Here is a 24,330-nt window from a genome sequence, read left to right as displayed (position 1 = left end):
AAAGGGGCATGACCATCTGTCACACACAACACTCACTCAATTAGTAATCAATTCATGATTAGAAACACACTGTCCCAAAACACACAAAACTAAAACCAGACTAAAAAACAATTATTAGAGAAAGCAAGTAAATTTTAGATCTTCATTCAGACCAAAAGGTTCCAAGGTGCCTAAAGTGTAAATCCAAAATGCTTCTCTACATAAGAGTTTTTTAATAATATCACCTCTGATAGCAATCCGTACTCAGAATTTAACCTATGCCATGGCAAGGCACTATAAACATGCCCAAATGTCCCAGCCAATCTGCCTGAATTTGAGCATTTTGCTGAGCCCCCACCTCCTACGCCTATGCAACACAGTGCAGAGTACTAACCAAACTGGAGTGTCAGCGCAGACCAGTTACACGACTGACTGACTGACTGACTGACTGACTGACTCCACAGACATAGTGACTCGTACAAATACAAAGAAATATTTCAGTTCTCTGAATAACTCTCTTCAGTTAAAAAGTCCAAAGAACACGTGTCAGTCTGTGAGCAACAACAGTCCCTGTGGTTTTGTCCTCACGTGGTAACAGACTGGAAGAATGTTTTCAGTTTTTAGTATCCCAAATATTCCAAGTATTCCAATTATACCAAGCTTCAGTACACAGTGTTCACTACTTACCTAATAAACATGCAACAGGATCAGCCACATTTGTTGGAACAAAAATAAAATCATATATTCATCCGTGGCCAAGCTGGTTTTCAATCCTACTTAAGTTGACTAAACAACATTTACAGTCCAGCCTCAGTGTGCCGTGGCCATCCAACGGTGGCAGCTATAGTCAAGTCAAGGAAGAAAAGTCCACCCCGATGTCGTTCTGATCACAGGGATTCCAAAAAGGTGGCAAAAGGTGACAAACGTCAATTTCAGCTTGTACAGGGTTCAAAAGTTAAAGCAAAAGGTAAAAACAAAAAGTGATGCAAATTATTGGTTGAGCTACAAGTATTAGAGTTTTAAAAAGGAATAGTTTGTACTATCTGTTACGCTTAGTTTTCACTTTATGTGGTAACGTATGTCATAATTCATGTTTAAGGATGTAGCTTTTTTCCATCCTGGATGATGACATGGAAAACAATAATGATCAGTAATGATCAGACTTCTGTTTTGTTCCTGTTTTGCATGCTTGATCATTCTTTGTTGTACTTTGTTGATGTGATGTCTGTTACTGTTAGAATGGTCTAAGCAGTGGTTCACCCCTCTGAGTCTGGTCTGCTTGAGGCTTCTTCAAAAATAAAGAATTTTTTCCTTTCCACTGCCTGCATGCTTGTTCCGGGGGGGGGGGCGCGGGTGTCAAGGTCGGACCTTACCCTTGCGAAGCATCTTGGTGTGACCTATGTTGTGATTTGGTGCCATAAAAATAAATTGAATTGAATTGACAAGTCATAGAATCAAATGGACATTGACCTTGTCTGACCATAACTGTACTTTGGGGATCAACCATTCACCCCTGTCAAAATGATTATATTGATTATGGAATCACACACACACACACACACACACACACACACACACACACACACACACACACACACACACACACACACACACACACACACACACACACTCTGCACTTGACCAACCCTAAAGCAATACATCCTTGGGTGCACAGGTGAGTGTGATCATTCTTGCAGTTTAAGCAGCTGTCACATTGTGAATGACTGAACAAACTTAATAAGTAGTGGACATGAAATTTTGATATCCGTTTGTGTCCGTGTTTGTTCTTTACAAATCTTCTTTTCATTCATTTAATGTGTTCCTTGTCAGCCGATGTCCAGCAAGTCCATCATAAAGTTTTGAGCATGTTCAAAAGCTTGAGTAGATATCAGACAGAGAGCTTCCCCAGTGGGTGCACATTTGTTTATTGTTTTGTATTGCAATTCATTAGCTTGCCAATGAACATCTGGTAAACGTCAGTTTTATCCATCCCATTATGACTACACCTACATATTTACATACATGCCATGAGTGTTGGGTGTTAAAACCACAACTGCCTTTCCATGGGACTCTGTTTTATGTTATGTGTTCCTTTTTATTGAACTCAGTTTGACACGGTGTCAGATCACACTATAGCACTGCATTTGTCTGAAGAAATACCTTGCAACCTCTGGAGTCTGCCTGGCAGCAAGAAGAATGGGTTCAGTGTTGATGAGTAGAGCCCAGCAGGGGAAACAGGCCAGCAGAAGGATCAAGATCCCTCGCTGCAGGATCACCCCCACACGCTTCAAGTTACCACTCCCATACGTCTGCAAGAAACAGGTAGATGGGCACTAAGATACAACGTGTTTGAACAACACCAACCACACTGTTCAACTGGCCCAAGCAAACAAACTCGATCTAGAAGTTCACCGTTGGGCTGCTCTCAGTGGGAACAACAGTTCAGCTTACAAAACAGAAAGAATGACTTTACCTGAGAAATGATTGTATCACATGCTTGTGACAAACCAATGCCGATGCAAACCCCGGTAACATTAACAATCTGCAATTAGAAACAAAAAGGATAGTTTAACAGATGTGCAACTTTAAAATAAGAAAGAGCAAAGATACGTTAGTCCTCACCGCAATAGCTAACGATACTGCTGCAAGTTCCGTTTTCCCCAGATGACCACAGAACACTGTGCTGATGACACTGATCAAGAAGCTCATCAACTGGGAGAGAACCTAGAAAAGAAAAACAGCACAACAAAGTGTTTGTTCCTTCATCATATTCTGTGGAGTAACACAAGCACACACACAAACACAATTATACTCAACAAAAATATAAACGCAACACTTTTGGTTTTGCTCCCATTTTGTATGAGATGAACTCAAAGATCTAAAACTTTTTCCACATACACAATATCACCATTTCCCTCAAATATTGTTCACAAACCAGTCTAAATCTGTGATAGTGAGCACTTCTCCTTTGCTGAGATAATCCATCCCACCTCACAGGTGTGCCATATCAAGATGCTGATTAGACACCATGATTAGTGCACAGGTGTGCCTTAGACTGCCCACAATAAAAGGCCACTCTGAAAGGTGCAGTTTTGTTTTATTGGGGGGGATAGCAGTCAGTATCTGGTGTGACCACCATTTGCCTCATGCAGTGCAACACATCTCCTTCACATCATCCGTGAAGAGAACACCTCTCCAATGTGCCAAACGCCAGCGAATGTGAACATTTGCCCACTCAAGTTGGTTACGACGACGAACTGGAGTCAGGTCAAGACCCTGATGAGGACGACGAGCATGCAGATGAGCTTCCCAGAGATGGTTTCTGACAGTTTGTGCAGAAATTCTTTGGTTATGCAAACTGATTGTTTCAGCAGCTGTCCGAGTGGCTGGTCTCAGACGATCTTGGAGGTGAACATGCTGGATGTGGAGGTCCTGGGCTGGTGTGGTTACATGTGGTCTGCGGTTGTGAGGCTGGTTGGATGTACTGCCAAATTCTCTGAAACGACTTTGGAGACGGCTTATGGAGACATGAACATTCAATACACGAGCAACAGCTCTGGTTGACATTCCTGCTGTCAGCATGCCAATTGCACGCTCCCTCAAATCTTGCGACATCTGTGGCATTGTGCTGTGTGATAAAACTGCACCTTTCAGAGTGGCCTTTTATTGTGGACAGTCTAAGGCACACCTGTGCACTAATCATGGTGTCTAATCAGCATCTTGGTATGGCACACCTGTGAGGTGGGATGGATTATCTCAGCAAGGAGAAGTGCTCACTATCACAGATTTAGACTGGTTTGTGAACAATATTTGAGGGAAATGGTGATATTGTGTATGTGGAAAAAGTTTTAGATCTTTGAGTTCATCTCATACAAAATGGGAGCAAAACCAAAAGTGTTGCGTTTATATTTTTGTTGAGTGTACTTAATGCCTACTGTTGTCACATAAGCCAGAAACAATTCAAGAACAAATGCCCTTTAGTTATTTGTAGCACCTTTAAAACTGAAACACCAAAACCTTCAGATTAAATTTCATAGCAAAGCTCATCTGAGTATTGTGAGGAAAATTCAATCTCCTAAAAAAAAAAAGATAAATATTGTGCCTAGAGAAGAAGAAGAAGAAGAAGAAGAAGAAGAAGAAGAAGAAGAATGGGGCAGCATAGCTAACCTATTGTTCATTTTGTCATAAAAGCACTAAATTTGGCACACATATTAAAAATGAACTAATGTTTATTTTCAGGTGTTGAGGCTTCCTGGACCTGACCTCTAATGACCTACAGGGGTCAATGAAGAATTACACAGGGGGTCAAAAATTAAAAATGCTCCAATTATATTGAAGGTATACCATATTATTTGTCTGATCATAAAGATTCCAGAAAGGTATAGTTTGGACTGTCTATGACTGAATTCTTTGGAGTTACAAGGTAAAGACAGCTAAAATTATATCAAAGGCCAATTTCTGTTTGTACAGGGGTCAAAGATAAAGTTGCTCCAATTTTGGTAAAAAGTGATGCAAATTACTGGTTGAGCTAATAGGATCAATAAATGGAATAGTTCTGACTATGTTGAATGATTGGCCTCCAAGGTAAAGGTCAAACAAAGTCAACGTCCATTAGATTCTATGACACGTGACAAATGTCCATGTAACATGATAACTAACCATGACAGATGGTGCAAAGTATTCCTTAACCCTATTAATGCAACCAATAATTTGCTTTTATTTTTAAGAAAAAATGTCAAGCAGACCAAACTCAGCGGGGTGACCCACTGCTTAGGCAATTCTAGCAGTTACAGAGATCAAGTGAGCAAAGTACAAACAAAAAGTCATCAAGCAACATCAAGCAACAAAAGTGGATCTTTTTGGGGTTTAAACTGGGATCAAACGTAACCACAACTTGGTGCCTTTTAAATCAAACGCCGTTGGACATCTTGAGGTAGAAATTTAAACAAAGCAGACTTCCTGTCAAAAACACGATAGTTTAAATTAGAGAAACAATGTGGTCCCCAAAGTTAGCTTTTCTAGGCCATGTTTCTACAAACATTTTGTAGAAACATGATTATGTAGAAACATGTTTGTACAAGATGTACAAACATAATCATGTTCTTCCACTTTCCTGAGCCAACAGTAGCATGATGAAGACACTCAGGGTTAGAGCAGATAGGTTGGTAGGTATAATATTAGTAAGGCTGTGATCACCTTCATTCCAACAGAATTTTCTAGTAAACACTACAATTCATTGCTTGGTAGAAATCTCACCTTTGACCCCAAAGACCTTGACCTTTACCCAAATGACTGACCTTCCAGAATCCATCTCCATATGTGTGTCATGTTTGGTCAAAATTAGGGTTAAAATTCCTTGACCTTTACCCCAGTGCGCGTGACCTTTATTTCAAGTAGTATCTCACTGGGATGTGACAGAGTGTGAACGGCATTTGCAAGGGAATTTGCGAATTCTTGCAAAATGTGCACAGGGTTTGCATTCTCCTCGCATGAGTCACAGGGCGGATGAATTTTGAACTGTGCAAAACTTTGCACAACGCACTTCCTCTGTGAATACAAAGTTGTAGTGGGCGTCTCGAACCCTCCCTGAATTTAGTCTCCGTGAATCAGAAATTACACAAGTGAGACAACTTGTGAGGGGTTGATGACATACTTTTCCTTTTATATGTTCGGAGAGGAACTACGCTTCTGGAAGTGGCCGAGCGAGTCCAGCAGCCTCCAGCAACCAGCCCGGCTACAGCCCGGTGTCGCCAACTGAATGGTCTGCCCTAAAAATCGGTCTGCCCTGCCGTCACAGCGCATGCATCATGTCAGAGCGTCAGCTGAGAACATTGATTATCACCTTGTTTCTGCTTCAAACTGCACTCCAGTCATCATCTATCTCAGCGATACATATCTGAAGTTTTGTACAACAATAATTTCCACATAAATTCAGCATTATTTCATAATAAAAGATGGCGGACCAATCAGAGCGCAGCAGCAGCAGCATGGCAGACATCTGACGTGCTGTCGTGTCTACGTCATTTTGGTGCTTCAGTAGCGAAATGAGGCACTTATCGCCTCATTTCTGCTTAAAACGGCCTTTTTTCTGCTTAAAACTGACTTTAGAATGATTTAAGAGGTTTTACTTTGTCATCTGATGGTTAATAATCCCATTATTCCCTTTAATCACTTTGGGTGTAGAGACTCAGACTCAGAGAGTCAGACTCAGACATGCTTCTGGTGGTCCGAAATGATGCATGCGCAGTGATTTTTGGCCACTTTTCGCTGCCAGTCCATGTGACATTCAGCTCACATTCCGGCGACATGCGCTAATGTGTCGTAAGCACCAATTCACTAAGATTCCAACTGTAAAATTGTCAGTAATTTGTGTGTTTTGTTGCACATTGTGTCTCCAACTGCTCCCTAACAGTCATAGGCCGGTGAGATACAGGTCTTAAATGAACTCTGTAACCAAGGTTGGGTAGGATTACTTTGAAGTGTAATCCAAAAGTAATCAGATTACAAGTAATCCAAATGTATGTACATACATACATGTAACCCACATGCAGTCTAATCTTGTTTAGTCAAATAAACTCACTTAGTTGACTAGTTTTTTTACATTAGTTGTTACACAAAACGCTTGGTGGGCTGCAAGTTTCACGTTACCCATCTAAACTTTTTAGCCTGGTACAGAGGAGGCTAATCTTATTTTAGATGAAAAAACTTCAATGTCTGACCTCAAAAAATGGCAGCTACCATGTACCACCACTTGATGGACACTCAAAAGCACCCCTACGTTGCTCGTATTCCTTCAAAAGGAGAGCTTCCTCTGCTTCTGGCCGTGGTTGCAGCAGACGACTGTCATGATGTTTTTGTGACAGTTCTCACACGGGCCACCGGGTGTCGCTGTTACGCTGAGCAGTGTTGCGTGCACAAAAAGGTTGACGAAGGTTTAGAAGAAGAGACTGAAGCGTGAAACTACTAGGCTAAATGCTAAGCACGTCGTTCTGCAGTTCGTATGAGTCTGTAAATGTTAATAAAGTCAGTTAATGAAACAAAGGCTGGATAGTTCATGACAACAACCAACCTGAAAATAAACAAAACTGTCACACATGGAGCCATCTCTCTGCAATGGCACGCACGAGGCCGTTATGCCTGTAAAAACAGTCGACTAAGGTAAAACAGCTAATCTACAAGTTTAGCCATCGATGTGAAACGGTGATTAGAGGGATAATGTTGGGTGACTAACTGTATTCCACTAAGAAAGTTTAGTAGACTAAAAGATTAGGTTGGTTTATGAAACTGGGCCCAGGTGACTGAAGGTCACAGGACATGACTGACATCAGTTTATATTATCATCAAACCATTTCGTCACCCTTTGTGATGGAGGATTGGGGCATTGCTGACCCGAGACCAACCTGATCACATAGAAATATTTGATCAAAATGATTTCTCAGAACAAATTTGTACTGATTTACAGTGACACAAGTGGACCCAAACCATGGCAGCAACATAAGATCCCACCCCCAACAACATAACAGAGACACCGGATCACTGAAGACGTCAAGCATTAAGACTTTTTCTTTAATTAGTCACCAGAATGCGCTGGGGTTAGAGCTTCAGTTTATAACATTTTGTATGAATGTTGTGGCCCACATTTTTCAAACTTTTCATGCTACAAAAACAAGTTCCACATTCTCTCATTTTGTATTGCCTAATGACTGTTTTAACTGAAGTCCACATAAGTTTTAGACAACTTGATGAATGTAATGGGGCATTTTTTTTTTTTTTTTGGTCCTTTACAAATCAGGACCACACAGAAAGTATCCACTATGGCTACAACATTCACCCAATTTGGCTGTAATTACCATATTTTCTGAAGTATAAGTCACACCAGAATATAAGTCAGATCATTTTTCTACATGTGAAACTCACTTCTTAACATTTCCCAGGAGGTGAGTGTCTGGACAGACAGAAAATCAGTGTAGTATATGTGTAGTATATGTGCACATCACATTTATTTATTTATTTTGCTTAATACAAGACAATTTGGCAAGATTTCAGATTATTTGGCTTATTTTAAGAGAGACCGTTTTTGCAGTGTATAGAGGTAGCAGTGTTTCATATGGCATCCTAAAGATTTGGAGATTTTACCACGTGTGTTTATCCAATGGGTAATGACACAAAGAATTGATATTTCAAGATCTCAAAGCATTACATTAAACGTAAGTAACCTGTTATGAATGTTAGTAAAAATTAGCATTCTATATATATATATATATATATATATCCAAAAGGTAATTAAACATTTAACCCTGGAAAACACACTTTCCCCCCATTTATCCATAACACTGAGGACACACAAGGTTGTAATTCTTTCTTACCACAGGGCCAGCAAGCTTCGCAAGCTCCACGAACTCTTTCCGATATTCTGGACGAATGAAACGCCGGGTGCACCCATGCTCAGAAGCTGCATCCTCTGCATCCTCAGCGCTGAGTGCTGGTTTTCCAGAAGCATCCATCCCTGCAGCAGTCGAGTGTGTGAGACCGCTGAAGTGCACATGTGCACATATGAAGACAGGCTGGTAAATGTTTTGTCCTGTTAACCAGCAGAAACAGGACGCACATGGACAAGATCTTTGCTTGTTTGTTTTGACTGGTTCCCAGCAAAAATACACTATGAGGTTTCAGAACAAATCTAAGCAGGAATGGATTTCTGGGTCTGTCTGTGCAACATGCACTGAGCTAAGCAATGTCACATTTGTCTGGTTTTGCATATAAAGTGAATACTTTGTTTTGGTGTTTGGTTCATTGTGCAAATAAGTTGCAAACTGATGCCCAGTAATGGAATAATACAGTGTTACAATAATTCCCAAACCACACTTTACTGCACTTTTTGTTTCTGGTTCAGATCATGAGACACCACCAAGCTCTGGGTTTCATTCCTGGTAATGACCTGAAACTGTTCCACTGGACTTGTCCTCATTGTGACATTTTGTCCTGCGATATTGAAGTGCTGAGATGTGTTACTGATGCACTTTGTAACAATCACAGTGAATTCTCAAGCACTCGACCAAAAGTGAATTGATAACAAGAGCAATCAGAGATTTCTGATGTCCACCAGTCCGGATGTGGATCCCCTCCAAAATTCATTGGAGTCTCACATGTCCTAATATCTATCTGTGGTGCAAATTTGGTGAGAATCCATATAGTAGTTTTAACGTAATCCTTCAAAGCATATATAAAGTGTATTCTTGATCCAGAAATCTTGATCCAGAATCTGGATCCGAATCACCTCCAAAATTCCATGGCCATATCTATGACCCAGCCATAACCTGGATCCAGACTCCACAACATAATGCAATAATTGCATATTGAGCCAGAATGGTCCGACTTATCAAGATGTTGCAATCTGATATTTAATTCACAAGATGAAACAATATGGTGTCTTCCTGATCTTGGTTTTACATCATGATGTTGTATGTTTCTGCTGTGGAACCTGCGTATTGATCCGGATCACTCCCAACATACAGAGGTGGGACGAAGTCGCTGTCAAGTCATTCTCAAGTCATGGATCGGCAAGTCTCAAGTCAAGTCTCAAGTCAGCTTGTAAACAATTGGTGGTCATTACGACTTGAGACTCGACTTGAGACTTGCCGATTCATGACTTGCTGGTGATTTCGTCCCACTTCTGCCAACATCCAACACTAACAGGGTCTTCCTTTGTACAAAAGCTACATGTGATTTAAATTTGTCAAGACTCATTAAGCAGATTTGAAATTATCCTCAAAATGGTGAAAATTTAAGAAATGATCCAGAATCGGGATCTTGATCCCGATGCACTCCAACATTTAATTCGCTGTTTCGCAGTTTTGAATCTCACGGTGTGAGATTCACATAAATCTCTGTGACTCACGTGAGTGGTCGTAAACACACCTCGTGAAGTATGGACAATAAGACAACATCGGGCCACAGCAGAGGTCCATCACAGGGTCTACACCTAGATAACCCTCTCAATTTAGGAGAACGTGTCATCAACATAATCGCCCGTGAACTCGTTAAATCAACGCCATCCACATCCTCGCTTTGCCAGTGTTTAAACGCGCTGTGAGACAGCGGAAATCTGCTGATCTTGATCCAGAAATCTTGATCTAGAATCCAGATCCAGATCACCTCCAAAATTTAATGGAGTCTTCCATGGCCTAAAATCTATCTGTGGTGAAAATGTCGTCAAAATCCGGGAGGTAGTTTGATGTAATCCTGCTAACAGACAGACAAAAACGCCAATGATTTTATTGCATCCTTGGCGGACATAATTAAGCTATGAACAGTGTTACAGTGCTTCCATTCTTGACCTTGTCCTTGGATGTCTTGGCCTTGAACGTTCAGATTTGTTGCTGTCTAAAAACAATTTCCAGTGTTATTAAGGAATATGAAATTTTAATATTTTTTTTCATTCAAGTAAATTTCAACATTGTATATTATTAGTTTTACCATTATTTTTATTCCATCTGAAACACGTGAATGTTTGTCTTATCTGTCTTTAGGATTTTATTTTCAGAATTCTGCATTTATTTTAAGATGACTTTGCTGTTTTTGAGGTTTACCAGTGAGTTACACACACTTAGACTGTACAGGTGTTGGAGGAAGGTTGAAGAGTTTAGATGTCAAATGGTCCAAAACCCCCCCCCAAAAAAGCTGCTTTGGTATCAGTCTGCAGATATTAAAGAATTTGAACACACCATTTTAATTTTATTTTTAATCTGTGTATTTTCTAATGTGTCTTGCTGTGAATTCACACTTTCAATTCCCTTATTCTCCATTTGAGAAAAATGGTCTTATAGTATTTTGGATCAAAACTCTACCATTATTGTGACAACTCTTTGAGTTGACATTAACAATTAACAGGAACAAGTTGTAAATGCAACAACTGAAATAAACCCTAGATTTTTTTATATTACTTACTTGCAAATGAAATAAGGGAATAACACTAATTTGACCATGAAGCAACTCAATTTAATTTATTTATATAGCACCAAATAACAACATAAGTTGCCCCAAGGTGCCTCACATGGGTAAGGTCAAACCTCACCAACCCCAAGATCAACTCAACATTCAGTTGTCTCCTGTTGGACCTTTTATTCATTCTTATATCATGGGTTAGTCTGAACTAAGAGACACATGTTCAAAGATTTCAGAAGACAATGTTAAATTCCAAATGTTTGATACACCATATGTAAATACTTCCTTTTTAAAGAAATATTCGAAGGGCCGTCTCCCATTACCAAATTTTGGCCCTGATTTCCTTCCTGTTTTCCAATGGAGGAAATCGGGCCTGATTTTTAAAAAAAAGCCAAAATTCAGATTTAATCTCAGTTCTTTTTATTACTTACTGTTTTATACCTGATAGTCACTGATTATTGCGGATTATGTACAATTCTCATTCCACATTTTTTTTTTTTTTTTGGAAATGTGCCACCACAAATAATATTTCCTCTTATCGCACTTTTCCTGGAGTTTTCCAAAAAGTCCTATAATCCCTCTTTTAAAATCACAAAACTGTCTTCTGTTGAAGAGTCTAATTCTTTCCCCATTACTCACATTCAGCCTCATTCACTAAAGCCCCACATAGCAAGAATGTGCTGGAAGCATGCCCGACATGGCAAATATTGCCATAATCTGACATAGTTGGGAGGAAAAGAGGCGTGGCCAGCTCTGTCAGAACACATCCGGAGTACCTCGTGCACACCTGCACGATGGCATCCAAAGCGTATGTAGATAGCAGGTGGATGATACAGACTGCTGCCAGACTACCATAAAAGGTGCTGCAGACTGCCCAATCTGAAACACTCCTGGACCGTTGTTGGAGGTAAGATGCATGTTTATTAATGGTGTAATGGCCTAGCACAAGCTCTGAGTTATATCTCCTCCAGAGTTAGAAGGTGATCATTTATTACAATGTGCGATCTGATCGGCTCCAAGCCTGATGCACACAATGATGCATTACTGCGCAGCACAGAGAGAGGCAGCTGCCCGTGTTATGATGGAGACAATAGTTCACATTATTTACGTCACCCATGGGAAGGAATGGACAAATTCCTGTACTGTAAGGTCTGTTGTGGATATAACAGCCTGTTCAGATTTGCGGCCCTGTGCACACAGTAGCGCAGAGAGCTTTCAGTTTGATACCCGCTCTTCACATTCACTGTACATAATAATAATTCATAATTATGATTATGATGTAGCATGCCATATACATTTCAACAGTTCCTTTGCGCTCCAGGGGGCAGGGGGGGTGGACATTATTATACGTGGCACGTGCAGGTCATTCTGGTTCATACAAGGTTCCCTTGTATGTGCTCAAATTGTTTCGGATCCCATTTTGCCGCCATTGGAATATGTAAATTGTGGTTAGATGGTCCTCAGATAACACATGGACCGCCATCAGATAGGTGTCCCATCTCGATGGTGCCCGGAGAATTATGAACATGTGCATCACACTTGGGGCTGCCGGCCGATTTTGACCAACTGTGTGGACTTCCACAGATGGCTGTCAGAACATTTTGAAAATGTGAAATCTGACACCTTTTGGATGTGCATCGATTCGTACATCCGACAACACTCTGCGTGATTCCGGCCATGTGTGACAGGGGTATAATGCATGCTCAGAAATTTTCTTAAACTCTGTACCAATTACACGTAATTTCAAGCCCTGAATTGTCGGTGTTTTTTTTTTTCCTGAAATTGATGATAATCAGGTATGAACAATCAGTAATGGGAGACATGTTAAGAGAAAAATTAAGGATCAGTCAACCAAAATTCATTTTTGGTTATGATTCTATGATGACTTGTGCGAATGCCTGCTGTTGAACTGATAAATGAATCTCTTATATTCTGAGACCAACTTTTTTTCAATTACTGACAAAAAAGACAGACAAACAGACTGCTAAAAGTGTTGCATTTAGAATTCACACAGCACACAGCATTTGATTGGCTGCTTTATTTTATCTCTGCCCTCATTGATGACTACCAGGCAGCCATGCTGTCTAATTATATTTAATTATGCACTCAATGCAAAGCACAAACTCAGCAAAAAGTTCTTCCTGCTGACTATCATTAAATCAGGAGAAACTACAACCTCAGCTTGCAGGATGACAATTCAGACTTTTAAACTGCAGATCTGACTAAATGAATTCAAAAATTAAAATAAATAAATTATTACACATGTATTATGATTTATATTCTGCCAGCGTGTCAGGTTTGCCATGTGTTTCCCGGCACATAATGCCTTATCTTAGGAACAGCATGGGCTTAAATCTTTGCAAGATAGTGTATAAGTTTCTATCATCTCCAACAGAACAGCACCAAAAACTGAAGCAAAACCAACATAATTCAGCCATTATTCAGATCTCAGTACTGACTGAGGCTCGGGAATTTACTTTGGGCTTACAGTACTGAGGTTTGACTAGCAGTTTCTGCCATTTGAACAGGCAGCTTGCTTCAGAAGATAGAACTGGAAGTCACTCAATGACCAAGACTTAGCTCTTCTTTTCTTTTTTCTTTTGAAAAGCCATCAAAGCCCAACACAGGCTAAAAACCTTTCAATACAAGCACAAAGAGAAGGTAAAAGAAAATGTAACTCACTCATCACTTATCTTCCACCACTTATCTTGGATCGGGTCGCGGGTGCAACAGCTCCAGCAGGGGACCCCAGACTTCTCTTTCCTGGGCCATATTGACTACCTCCAACTGGGGGATCCCGAGGTGTTCCCAGCCCAGCATGGAGATATAATCTCTCCACCTCATCCTGGGTCTTCCCTGGGGTCTCCTCCCAGGAGGATGTGCCTGGAACACTTCCCAAGGGAGACGCCCAGGGGGCATCCTTACAAGATGCCCGAACAGCCTCAACTGGTTCCTTTCAGCGCGAAGGAGCAGCAGCTCTACTCCAAGCTCCCCAAGGACGACTGAGCTTCTCACCTCACCCTCCTAAGGAGCCCCATTTTGACTGCTTGTACCCGCGATCTAGTTCTTTCGATCATGACCCAACCCTCATGACCATAGGTGAGAGTAGGAATGAAGATAGACCAGTAGATCGAGAGCCTCACCTTTTGGGATGGTCCTTATGAGCCTTTTGGCTCAGCTTCCTATTCGTCACAACAATACGGTACAGCGAATGCAATACCGCCCCTGCTGTGCCGATTCTCCGGCCAATCTCACGCTCCATTGTCCCCTCACTCGTGAACAAGACCCTGAGGTTTATGATGTTTGGGGTTCAAGATTTTGGGGTTCAAGATGCTGGGGTACATGATGAAGAAGTTCAAGTACCCCAAGGTACTTGAACTTCAAATACTTAATTTTTAAACTACTAAAAATTTATCTTAAAAATAAGTAGAAAATACCCACATTTAAAGTATCCCAACTAATCTCAAAGCACTGTTCAATAATGATTTTTAACCTTACAACTTTAGCAGCTTTTAACTTCTGTAAATACAAATTACTTTAGCCTCTAAACTTTTAAACACTTATGTTTCAATCACATGATTTTGTAACACACCACATTTTAACTAATTTTCCAAATACAGCTACAAAGACACATATCTCAAATGAATGCTCACGGCTCCTCTTCCTCGCTTGAAACAAGCTTCAGTCCTGCAGTCTCCTTTTCCCAAGTCCAGACTCTCTAACCATTTCTCTCACACACTGCTTGCTCCCCACTTCCCTGTGAGTGACCACCTCCAAACTCCCTTGACCACCAGATCATTCCCATCTGTTGCAATCAACCATCTGCCTTCAGGCTAGAAGACACACCCAGACCTGAAGCACTCAAATAGAGAGGGCATGGCCTGCAGCTCAGCTCAACACCTCCCACTCGATCTTTCCACAGAAACCCCTGGAAAGATCGCACACAATGACCTAGCAGTCAGAGATTTCCTCTTGGGCCTCCTGCCTACTCCACCATTGGCGGCAGGACCACCAACCGCCAAACATCTCAGTGAGGAATTGTGGACTGAAGGTCCTTCCCAACACTGGAGGCAGGGTGTTTGGATGCTGATGTTGCAGGCCTTACCTCAGGGACACAAGAGCTAACCACAACTCTGACATTCACATCCTGTGCAATGCCACTGATGTCTGGGTTGACACTGATGACTCTCACAAGCTTAAAGTGACCCCTCGATGCATTCAGGTCGCACAACCAAACGATACCTCCAATTGCAACATTCCTTTGTGTGGTGTGCTGCTTGCTCTTCATTGGCTCCAGGACCTCCAGAATTTGTCTACCTGGTGCTGCATTTCCTGAAGTCTCTTATAGGGATACCTTGTGAAGTCAGTTGTTTTCCAGTGGCTACTTGATGATGCTTGTCCCAGCAGGAGTGCGCTGGGTGTGATGTACTGCACAGTGTCTTCACGGCTCTGCACCCTGGCATCAATAGGATGTTCACTGCAAAGATTAGCAGTGAGCTGAAGTGTTATCTGAAGTTCGCTGTAACTAAGCCCTGAGTCTCTTTCCAGACTCTAGAGTGTCTTCTTCACAATCTGAACAGCTGCTTCAGCAGAGCCATTTAGATGCAGTGATTCAGCTGGCCGGACTTTCCAATGCCAGTCAGGTCCATTTTGAGCTGAAGTCTCCTCCACAGCAGACCTGTCCAGGCCATCCAGAAACTTATACAACTCTTTCAGAATGGGCTTGGCACAGACAAAATTTGTCCCTGGATCAGATCAAATCTTCTTAGAATGCCCTTGAATTGTTGTAAACCTCTGATAAGCCAGAAAGCTTTCAGTCGACATGGTGTTGGCCAGCTCAGTGTGGATTGCCCTACTGGCATTACAGCAGAATACTCACTGCCTCACATCATCTTTGACCTGATATGGTCCAAACAGGTCAACTGCTGTGAACTCAAATAGGGATGCTGGTTTAATTCTCTCTTGAGGCAGATCACCCATCACTTGCTGACATCTTCTAGCTCTGGCTTCTTGCAGATCACACAATTTTCACTGACTTTTTACAATTCTTCATCCCTCAATGACCCATGGTCTTTTCCTCACCTTCAGTATAGTTGCAGACACTCCCTCGTGACCTCTGAACTTCACAAACCAACAGTGTTGTGACCCAGGCACTGTAAGGTGAAAGAGGGACACCAACTCTGTCAACATTGAAAGCCTGGACTCTCCCACCACAAACCAGTAGCCCAGTTTCCTCCTCTGTGAAGACTATCAGCCGGTCTGTGTGGTAGCTGGAAAGGTCACACCCTCTTGTGCAGCAAGAAAAAGGTCTCTTAAAACATCTTGGCACTCTCTTGCAGTGATGACCCTGGCTAATGAAACCGCCTCCCATTTTGGAGTTCCCAGCATCTTATTTTTAACTGCAAAGTATTTTTCTGCCCTCCAGACCTGGTGTCCGTCTTAATGAAACAAGCCTCAGAGATGTTATTCTGGAGGAGCCAGACATAGATGATGACGACGAAGAAGCTCTCCATGAAGATGAAAGAAAGAACAGGCATATGCAGAGTTGGTACAGTGTCTTGACAACAAGAGCTTGTCACTGATAATGAGAGACACGAAGCGAAACGGAAGAAAAGCGCTGGAGATTCTCCGTGAACACTATGCAGGAAAAGACAAACCCCACGTTGTGAGTTTGTACTGTGAACTTTCCTCGCTCCACATGGCAAGTAACGAGACAGTCACTGATTATATCATTCGAGCAGAGACTATTTTCACGTCATTGAGAAGAGCCGACGAACACATAAGTGACGATCTGGTAGTAAAAGGGCTACCAGATTCATACAAGCCATTCGTCGTGCACATCACACAGACAAACGATGACATAATGTTCGGTGATTTTAAAACTCCGAAGTTATGAGAGTACTGAAAAATACAGAATGAGTGACGTTAATGAAGAAGACAATGTAATGAAGACTCTTGGAGCTACAAGGCCACGTGAGAGAGGATGAGAAAAGAAAAAGGACTTGGCTGATATTGAGTGTTACACCTGCGGTAAAAAGGGACACGACCAGGACCTGCCCTGACTTATTCCAGATGGCGAGGAAGAGGGTGCATTCAAAGACGAGGCCGTGACCATGTGAGGAAAGCTGACGAGGAGGTGGAGGCAGAGCCGACACCTTTCTGTTTCTTCAAGATGAGCGATTGTCCTTCTAAGAAAGGAAATAAGAAGGGTCTCATAGTTGACTGCGGCGCCACATTACACATGATCAATGATGCCACAAGGTTCATAACAGTCGACAAGAGCTTCAGACCTGAGGATCACATGATTGAGCTGGCCGACGGAACCAAGGTGACCGGGATGGCAAAGATGAGAGGAGACGCCGAAGTTCTCTTGCTGGATAGCAAGGGACTTCAAGTGAAAACGACGCTCAAGCAAGCACTCTATATACTATCATTTCCACAAAACATCTTTTCAGTCAAAGCCACGACTGCCAGCGGTGCAGAGGTTCGCTTCAAAGATGGCGATGACTGGCTGATCCACAAGAACGGGACCAAGTTCAAGATGGACGTGTATGGTAGGCTATATTACCTTAGCACGGTAGGAAATGAAAATGTTGATGAGGTGTATGGTTGCCATGACATTCAAACCTGGCATAGGATACTTGGTCATTGTAATTTTGATGATGTTGTAAAACTGGAAAAGGTGGTTGAAGGGATGTCCATAAAGGGGAAAATTGACAGATCAAATCAAGACTGTGAAATATGCACACAGGGCAAGTTTACACAGAGCAGGAACAGACAGGAAGATGCAAGGCCACCACTGTACTAGAATTGGTACACACAGATCTATGTGGCCCTATAGAGCCAACAGATAAAGATGGATACAAATATGCAGTAGTATTTACCGATGATTACAGTGGGATGATTTTTCCCTACTTTATCAAAGCAAAAAAATGACACTATAAAAGCTACAGAAAAATTCATTGCAGATGTAGCTCCATATGGAAAGATAAAATGTATAAGATCCGATAATGGTACAGAGTTTACCAGACAGGGGTTTCAGTCATTACTTAGGAACAAAGGAATAAGGCACGAGACAAGTGCACCCTATTCACCTCACCAAAACGGAACTGCTGAAAGAGGTTGGCGAACTTTATTTGAGATGTCACGATGCATACTGTTAGAGAGTAACCTTCCAAAGCAATTATGGACAAACAGCAGCCCAAATACGCAACAGGTGCTACAGTAAACGGAAGAGGAGGTACTGCTGCCCAACACCAGAGGGCGCCCTGCCTGTAGTCAGGTTTCAGGCACCAGAGGGCGCAGTTCCGTCCCAGGAGGCAGGACTGACAGCTGTCATTAATCATCATCACTGCACCATAAAAGTCTGGAGGAGACACCACATCTCTGCCGAGATATCAGTTTACCTCTCAGGTAATCGTCTCAGCCTTTCTCTGTGCCATACGCACATATTGTATGCTAACCTGTTTGCAGTCGTTACCTACCGTAACTAACAGCCTGGAGCTGGTGTGTTGGAAATTTGGCGATTCCGCGCCTAAATTCCTTCGTGTTCAGTAGGCACTGCACGAACTGGTTTTTCTGCTGTCTGAGAGTGAAGTACTTGTCACTCCAGAAAGAACCGCTTACTGGGTCCCCACACACCCACCATTAACCTGTTTTTGTTCCTGCCAGCAGTACCGGATCTGACAGCTGAAGCAGAGGCCACCTGGGGACTCAGGACTTGGCGGCTTCAGTATACTGTAGGTCTTCGTTGGCGGCGGAACCTTGTGGGCCCCGGCTCTTCTCTGGATAGGCGTCTCCTACCCTCGGGTCTGCCCACACGTCACCTATTGTATTTTGTGATCAACTGTCTAAAAGCAGTATTCGACCTGTTGTGCACTTTTGCCACAATAAATTGTATTTATTGGAGTATCTATTGACCGTTCATTTGCACCCCCATTGTGGGTCCATGCATTACACTTTCCCCAACAGGATATCTCGGCCAACGTCATGGATCCCGAGGGGCACAACCCACCCGTTGAACACTCAATGGAGACGCAAGGTGCACAGGCTTCTGCAGGAGGAATAATGGGTGAGTTGCAGCAATTTTTGGCCGCCTTCACTGCTCGGTTGGATTTGGTAACCGAGCAGAATGTACTACTCAATCGTAGGATGGAGGCTCTCACCGCACAGGTAGAAGCGCGTGCACAGGGCGCGGCTGCCGCTCCTCCTCCTGCCGACCTGTTGCAGAACAGGGACCCTCCAGTGGTCGTTCAATGGACCCAAAAGCCCCCCCCCATCCCCTGAAGCATACATAAGTCCCCCGGAGCCGTACGGAGGCTGTGTTGAGACGTGCGTAGACTTCTTAATGCAGTGCTCGCTCATCTTCGCTCAGCGTCCAGTAATGTACGCGTCAGACTCCAGCAAGGTGACTTATGTTGTCAATTTGCTTCGAAGTGAGGCACGCGCCTGGGCTAGGGCGCTTTGGGAGCAGAATTCACGGCTCCTAACGACTTACACTGGGTTCGTACAGGAATTCAGACAAGTGTTTGATCACCCTAATCGAGGCGACTCTGCTTCCACTCTGCTGCTGTCCATTCAACAGGGGCGTCGGAGCGCTGCAGAGTATGCAGTCGACTTCCGTGTCGCGGCCGCGAGGGCCGGCTGGAATACGGTAGCGCTTCGCGCCGCCTTTGTAAATGGACTGTCTTCGGTCCTGAAGGAGGACCTGGTGGGTAGAGATGAGCCGTGGGATTTAGACGGGCTTATTGATTTAGTCATACGTTTAGACAACCGATTGGAAGAACGCCGACGGGAGCGAGATGAAGAACGTGGCCGGGCACGCGCCGCCCCTCTCCTTTCCTGGTCCGAAGCAGCCCCGCCTTCCCCACGCTCCAGAGCCAGAGTGCTCTGTGTGACGACAGCTCCCCCTGCTGACGAAGCTATGGACAGGAGCAGGGCCAAAATAAAATTAGAAAACAGACAGAGGAGGCTGGCCCGTGGAGAGTGCTTTTTCTGCGGCTCTAACGAGCATTTGCAGAAACAATGCCCCAAGCGGTTAAACACCAACGCTCACTAGAGACTGGGCTTAGGGTGGGCCATAATACACACGCAGGTAATGCAGGAAAATCCGCACGAATCCCAGTCGTGATCCTCTGTGGGTATTTAACCCTTCAAGCCCCAGCACTAATCGACACAGGGTCAGAAGGGAATCTGATAGATAGCAGATGGGCTAAAGAAGTAGGGCTCCCTCTAGTGGCTCTTCCTTCATCAGTGAGGGTACGGGCACTAGATGGCACCCTTCTTCCAGTAATCACACACCAGACACAGCCCGTAACACTGGTTGTGTCTGGGAATCACAGAGAGGAGATTGTGTTTTTTGTAACACCTTCTACCTCCAGAGTTATTTTGGGCTATCCATGGATTAGTAAACACAATCCCCGGATCGATTGGCCATCTGGGCTTGTGGCTCAATGGAGTGAAACCTGCCACCGGGAGTGTTTACGATCCTCGGTCCCACCCGGTGTGACTGCTAAAGAGGAGGTTCGAGTCCCTCCCAATCTCACGGCGGTGCCAGTTGAGTACCACGATCTTGCTGACGTTTTCAGCAAAGATCTGGCACTCACGCTTCCCCCGCATCGACCGTATGATTGTGCCATTGATTTAATCCCGGGTGCTGAGTATCCGTCCAGCAAACTGTACAACCTCTCACGCCCCGAGCGAGAATCGATGGAGACCTACATCCGGGACTCTTTAGCTGCCGGGTTGATCTGGAACTCGTCCTCCCCGTTAGGTGCTGGTTTCTTTTTTGTGGGCAAGAAGGACGGCAGACTCCGTCCATGCATTGATTTTACAGGGCTGAACGAGATCACGGTTCGCAACCGATACCTGTTGCCCCTGCCCCTGTTAGATTCAGTGTTCACGCCCCTGCATGGAGCCAAAATATTTACGAAATTGGATCTTAGGAATGCGTATCACCTGGTTCGGATCCGGAAGGGAGACAAATGGAAGACGGCATTTAATACCCCGTTAGGTCACTTTGAGTACCTGGTCATGCCGTTCGGCCTCACTAACGCCCCCGCGACATTCCAAGCATTGGTAAATGACGTCTTGCGGGACTTCCTGCATCGGTTCGTCTTTGTATACCTAGACGATATCCTCATCTTCTCCCCGGATCCTGAGACCCATGTTAAGCATGTATGTCAGGTCCTGCAACAGTTGTTGGAGAACCGGCTGTTTGTGAAGGGCGAGAAGTGCGAGTTCCACCGTACTTCGTTGTCCTTCCTGGGGTTCATAATCTCCTCCAACTCCGTCACCCTTGATCCGGCCAAGGTAGCGGCGGTGAGAGATTGGCCCCAACCGGCAAGCAGAGCGGAATTATGACGTCGGCAATCGGGAGCTCCTGGCGGTGAAGGAGGCCCTGAAGGAGTGGAGACACTTGTTGGAGGGAGCTGTGGTTCCATTCACGGTTTTCACTGACCATCGGAACCTGGAGTATATCCGGACCGCTAAGCGTCTGAACCCCAGGCAAGCCCGTTGGTCTCTCTTTTTTGGATTTTTTCAGGATCACATATCGCCCCGGAACTAAGAACCAGCGGTCAGACGCACTGTCCCGGGTGCATGAAGAAGTCAAGGCGGAGCTGTCGGATCCACCAGAAAACATCATCCCGGAGTCCACTATCATCGCCACACTGACGTGGGACGTGGAGAACATCGTCAGGGAGGCCCTGACGCGTCACCCGGACACCGGCGGTGGACCACCTAACCGTTTGTACGTCCCACCAGACGCTAGGACTGCAGTTTTGGACTTCTGTCACGGTTCTAAGCTCACCTGCCATCCAGGGGTGCGAAGGACCGTGGCAGTTGTCCGGCAGCGGTTCTGGTGGGCGTCTTTGGAAGCTGACGTCCGGTAGTATGTCCGGGCCTGTACCACCTGTGCCAGGGGCAAGGCAGTCCACCAACCAGAGAAGGGACTCCTCCAGCCGCTGCCAGTGCCTAATCGCCCCTGGTCCCACATCGGCCTGGACTTCATCACAGGTCTCCCTGTGTCCCAGGGAATGACAACCATCCTGACGATAGTGGACCGGTTCTCCAAGGCGGCCCACTTCGTGGCCCTCCTGAAGCTCCTGACGGCCCAGGAGACTGCTGACCTCCTGGTCCACCACGTCATACGTCTGCATGGTATCCCTGCGAACATCGTCTCGGATCATGGTCCCCAGTTCTCCTCGCAAGTCTGGTGGAGTTTCTGTAGGGAACTGGGGGCTACCGTGAGCTTTTCGTCCGGGTACCACCCACAGACCAACGGACAAGCAGAGCCGGCTAACCAAGAGCTAGAACAGGCCCTGTGGTGTTTGACCTCTGCGCACCCGATGGTCTGGAGTCAACATCTGGCCTCTCCCCATTTGAAGCATGTTTGGGGTACCAGCCCCCATTGTTTCCGGCTGTGGAGGGAGAGGTCGGGGTTCCCTCGGTCCAGGCCCACCTCAGGAGGTGCCATCGGGTGTGGTGAACAGCCTGCTATGCCCTGCTGAAAGCCCGGACAAGGGCGAAGAGCCATGCAGACTGCCGACGCGCCCCGGCCCCAGACTACCAGCCCGGGCAGGAGGTCTGGCTTTCAACCAAGAACATTCCTCTCAACACGGAGTCACCAAAACTCATGGACAGATACATCGGACCCTTCAAGATCACTAAAGTCATCAGTCCAGCCGCAGTGAAGGTGAAACTCCCAGCTTCACTGCGGATTTCATCCCGTGTTTCACGTCTCCAAATTGAAGCCATACCACACCTCAGACCTCTGCACCCCCGGACCGGCGCCGCCTCCTGCCCGCATCATCGACGGCGAGCCTGCGTGGACAGTCCGCAGGCTCTTTGATGTTCGCCGGAGGGGTCGGGGTCTCCAGTATCTGGTGGACTGGGAAGGTTATGGACCTGAAGAACGCTCCTGGGTGAAGAGGAGCTTCATCCTGGATCCGGCCCTCCTGGCCGAGTTCTACCAGCGACACCCCGACAAGCCTGGTTGGGCGCAGTTATGCCCCAGGAGGCAGGACTGACAGCTGTCATTAATCATCATCACTGCACCATAAAAGCCTGGAGGAGACACCACATCTCTGCTGAGATATCAGTTTACCTCTCAGGTAATCTTCTCAGCCTTTCTCTGTGCCGTACGCACATATTGTATGCTAACCTGTTTGGAGTCATTACCTACCGTAACTAACAGCCTGGAGCTGGTGTGTTGGAAATTTGGAGGAGTCGGCGATTCCGCTCCTAAATTCCTTCGTGTTCAGTAGGCACTGCACGAACTGGTTTTTCTGCTGCCTGAGAGTGAAGTACTTGTCACTCCAGAAAGAACTGTGAGTTTGCTGACTGCTTACTGGGTGTCCACACACCCACCATTAACCTGTTTTCGTTCCTGCCAGCAGTACCGGATCTGACAGCTGAAGCAGAGGCCACCTGAGGACTCAGGACTTGGCGGCTTCAGTATACTGCAGGTCTTCGTTGGCGGCGGAACCTTGTGGGCCCCGGCTCTTCTCTGGATAGGCGTCTCCTACCCTCGGGCCTGCCCACACGTCACCTATTGTATTTTGTGATCGACTGTCTAAAAGCAGTATTCGACCTGTTGTGCACTTTTGCCACAATAAATTGTATTTATTGGATTATCTATTTCCCCAACAGGAACAGACACCTTACCGTGTTTTCACAGGAAAAACACCCAACCTAGCTAACATGAAAATATTTGGCTCTGAATGCTACGTACATAAACAAGATAAAAAGAAACTGGATTCTAGGTGCAACAAAGGGATTTTCATTGGCTATGATAAATACAGTCCAGCATATAACGTGTACTATCCTGAGACAGGAAAGGTCCTGAAACATAGGCTGGTAAAATTTATCACTAAAACTAGCACAGATGGCCAGACTCAGACAGGTTTTGACATTTGGGATGACACTGAGAGTTGTGAGGATGGAGCACCAAACATAGTCAGTAGTGATCAGGGACAGCCCAAGAAAGGTAAAAAGTCCAGTGTTGATCAGACAACTGAGACAGGTCAGACCCAGACAGATACCACTAAGACAGAACAGGAAGAAAGAAGATATCCTACAAGACAGAGAAAAGTTCCAGAAAACTTAAAGGAGCACCATTGTAAAGCTGAGTGTGATAATGATGAGAGTGAAAATGTGGATTATTTCTACAGAGCAGCTTATGATGTACCTAAAACACACAGAGAGGCTATGGACTCTAAAAGGTCAAAAATGTGGATTGACGCAATGAAAGAAGAGATGAACTCTTTAGCAGAAAATGAAACTTTCAGCCTGACACCACTACCAAAAGGCAAGCAAGCAGTGGGAGGTCGCTGGGTATACGCAGTGAAAGAAAACCCAGATGGATCTGAGACTTGCAAAGTGAGATATATTGCAAAGGAGTATGGT

At 44.6% G+C, this 24,330-nt stretch overlaps 1 protein-coding gene across 1 annotated transcript in view; it reads right to left on the bottom strand.

Annotated features, from left to right (window-relative positions):
- LOC117525792 (multidrug and toxin extrusion protein 1-like) overlaps nucleotides 1–8,428 on the bottom strand; it is a 43,579-nt gene extending 35,151 nt beyond the window's left edge. Inside the window, exons 1-4 of the mRNA XM_034187732.1 lie at nucleotides 8,346–8,428; nucleotides 2,602–2,703; nucleotides 2,453–2,521; nucleotides 2,140–2,288 (exon numbers count right to left, since the gene is read on the bottom strand). Of these exons, the coding sequence (XP_034043623.1) occupies nucleotides 2,140–2,288; nucleotides 2,453–2,521; nucleotides 2,602–2,688 (305 nt within the window). The 5' untranslated portion in view covers nucleotides 2,689–2,703; nucleotides 8,346–8,428. The remainder of the gene's footprint in view (nucleotides 1–2,139; nucleotides 2,289–2,452; nucleotides 2,522–2,601; nucleotides 2,704–8,345) is intronic.
- Between the last annotated feature and the right edge of the window lie 15,902 nt (nucleotides 8,429–24,330).

The sequence above is a fragment of the Thalassophryne amazonica genome, chromosome 15 (genome assembly GCF_902500255.1).
Source record: "Thalassophryne amazonica chromosome 15, fThaAma1.1, whole genome shotgun sequence".
NCBI classification, from domain to species: Eukaryota; Metazoa; Chordata; class Actinopteri; order Batrachoidiformes; family Batrachoididae; genus Thalassophryne; species Thalassophryne amazonica.
The sequence above is the reverse complement of the archived record's forward strand: the minus strand, read 5'-3'. Positions and strand labels throughout refer to the sequence as shown.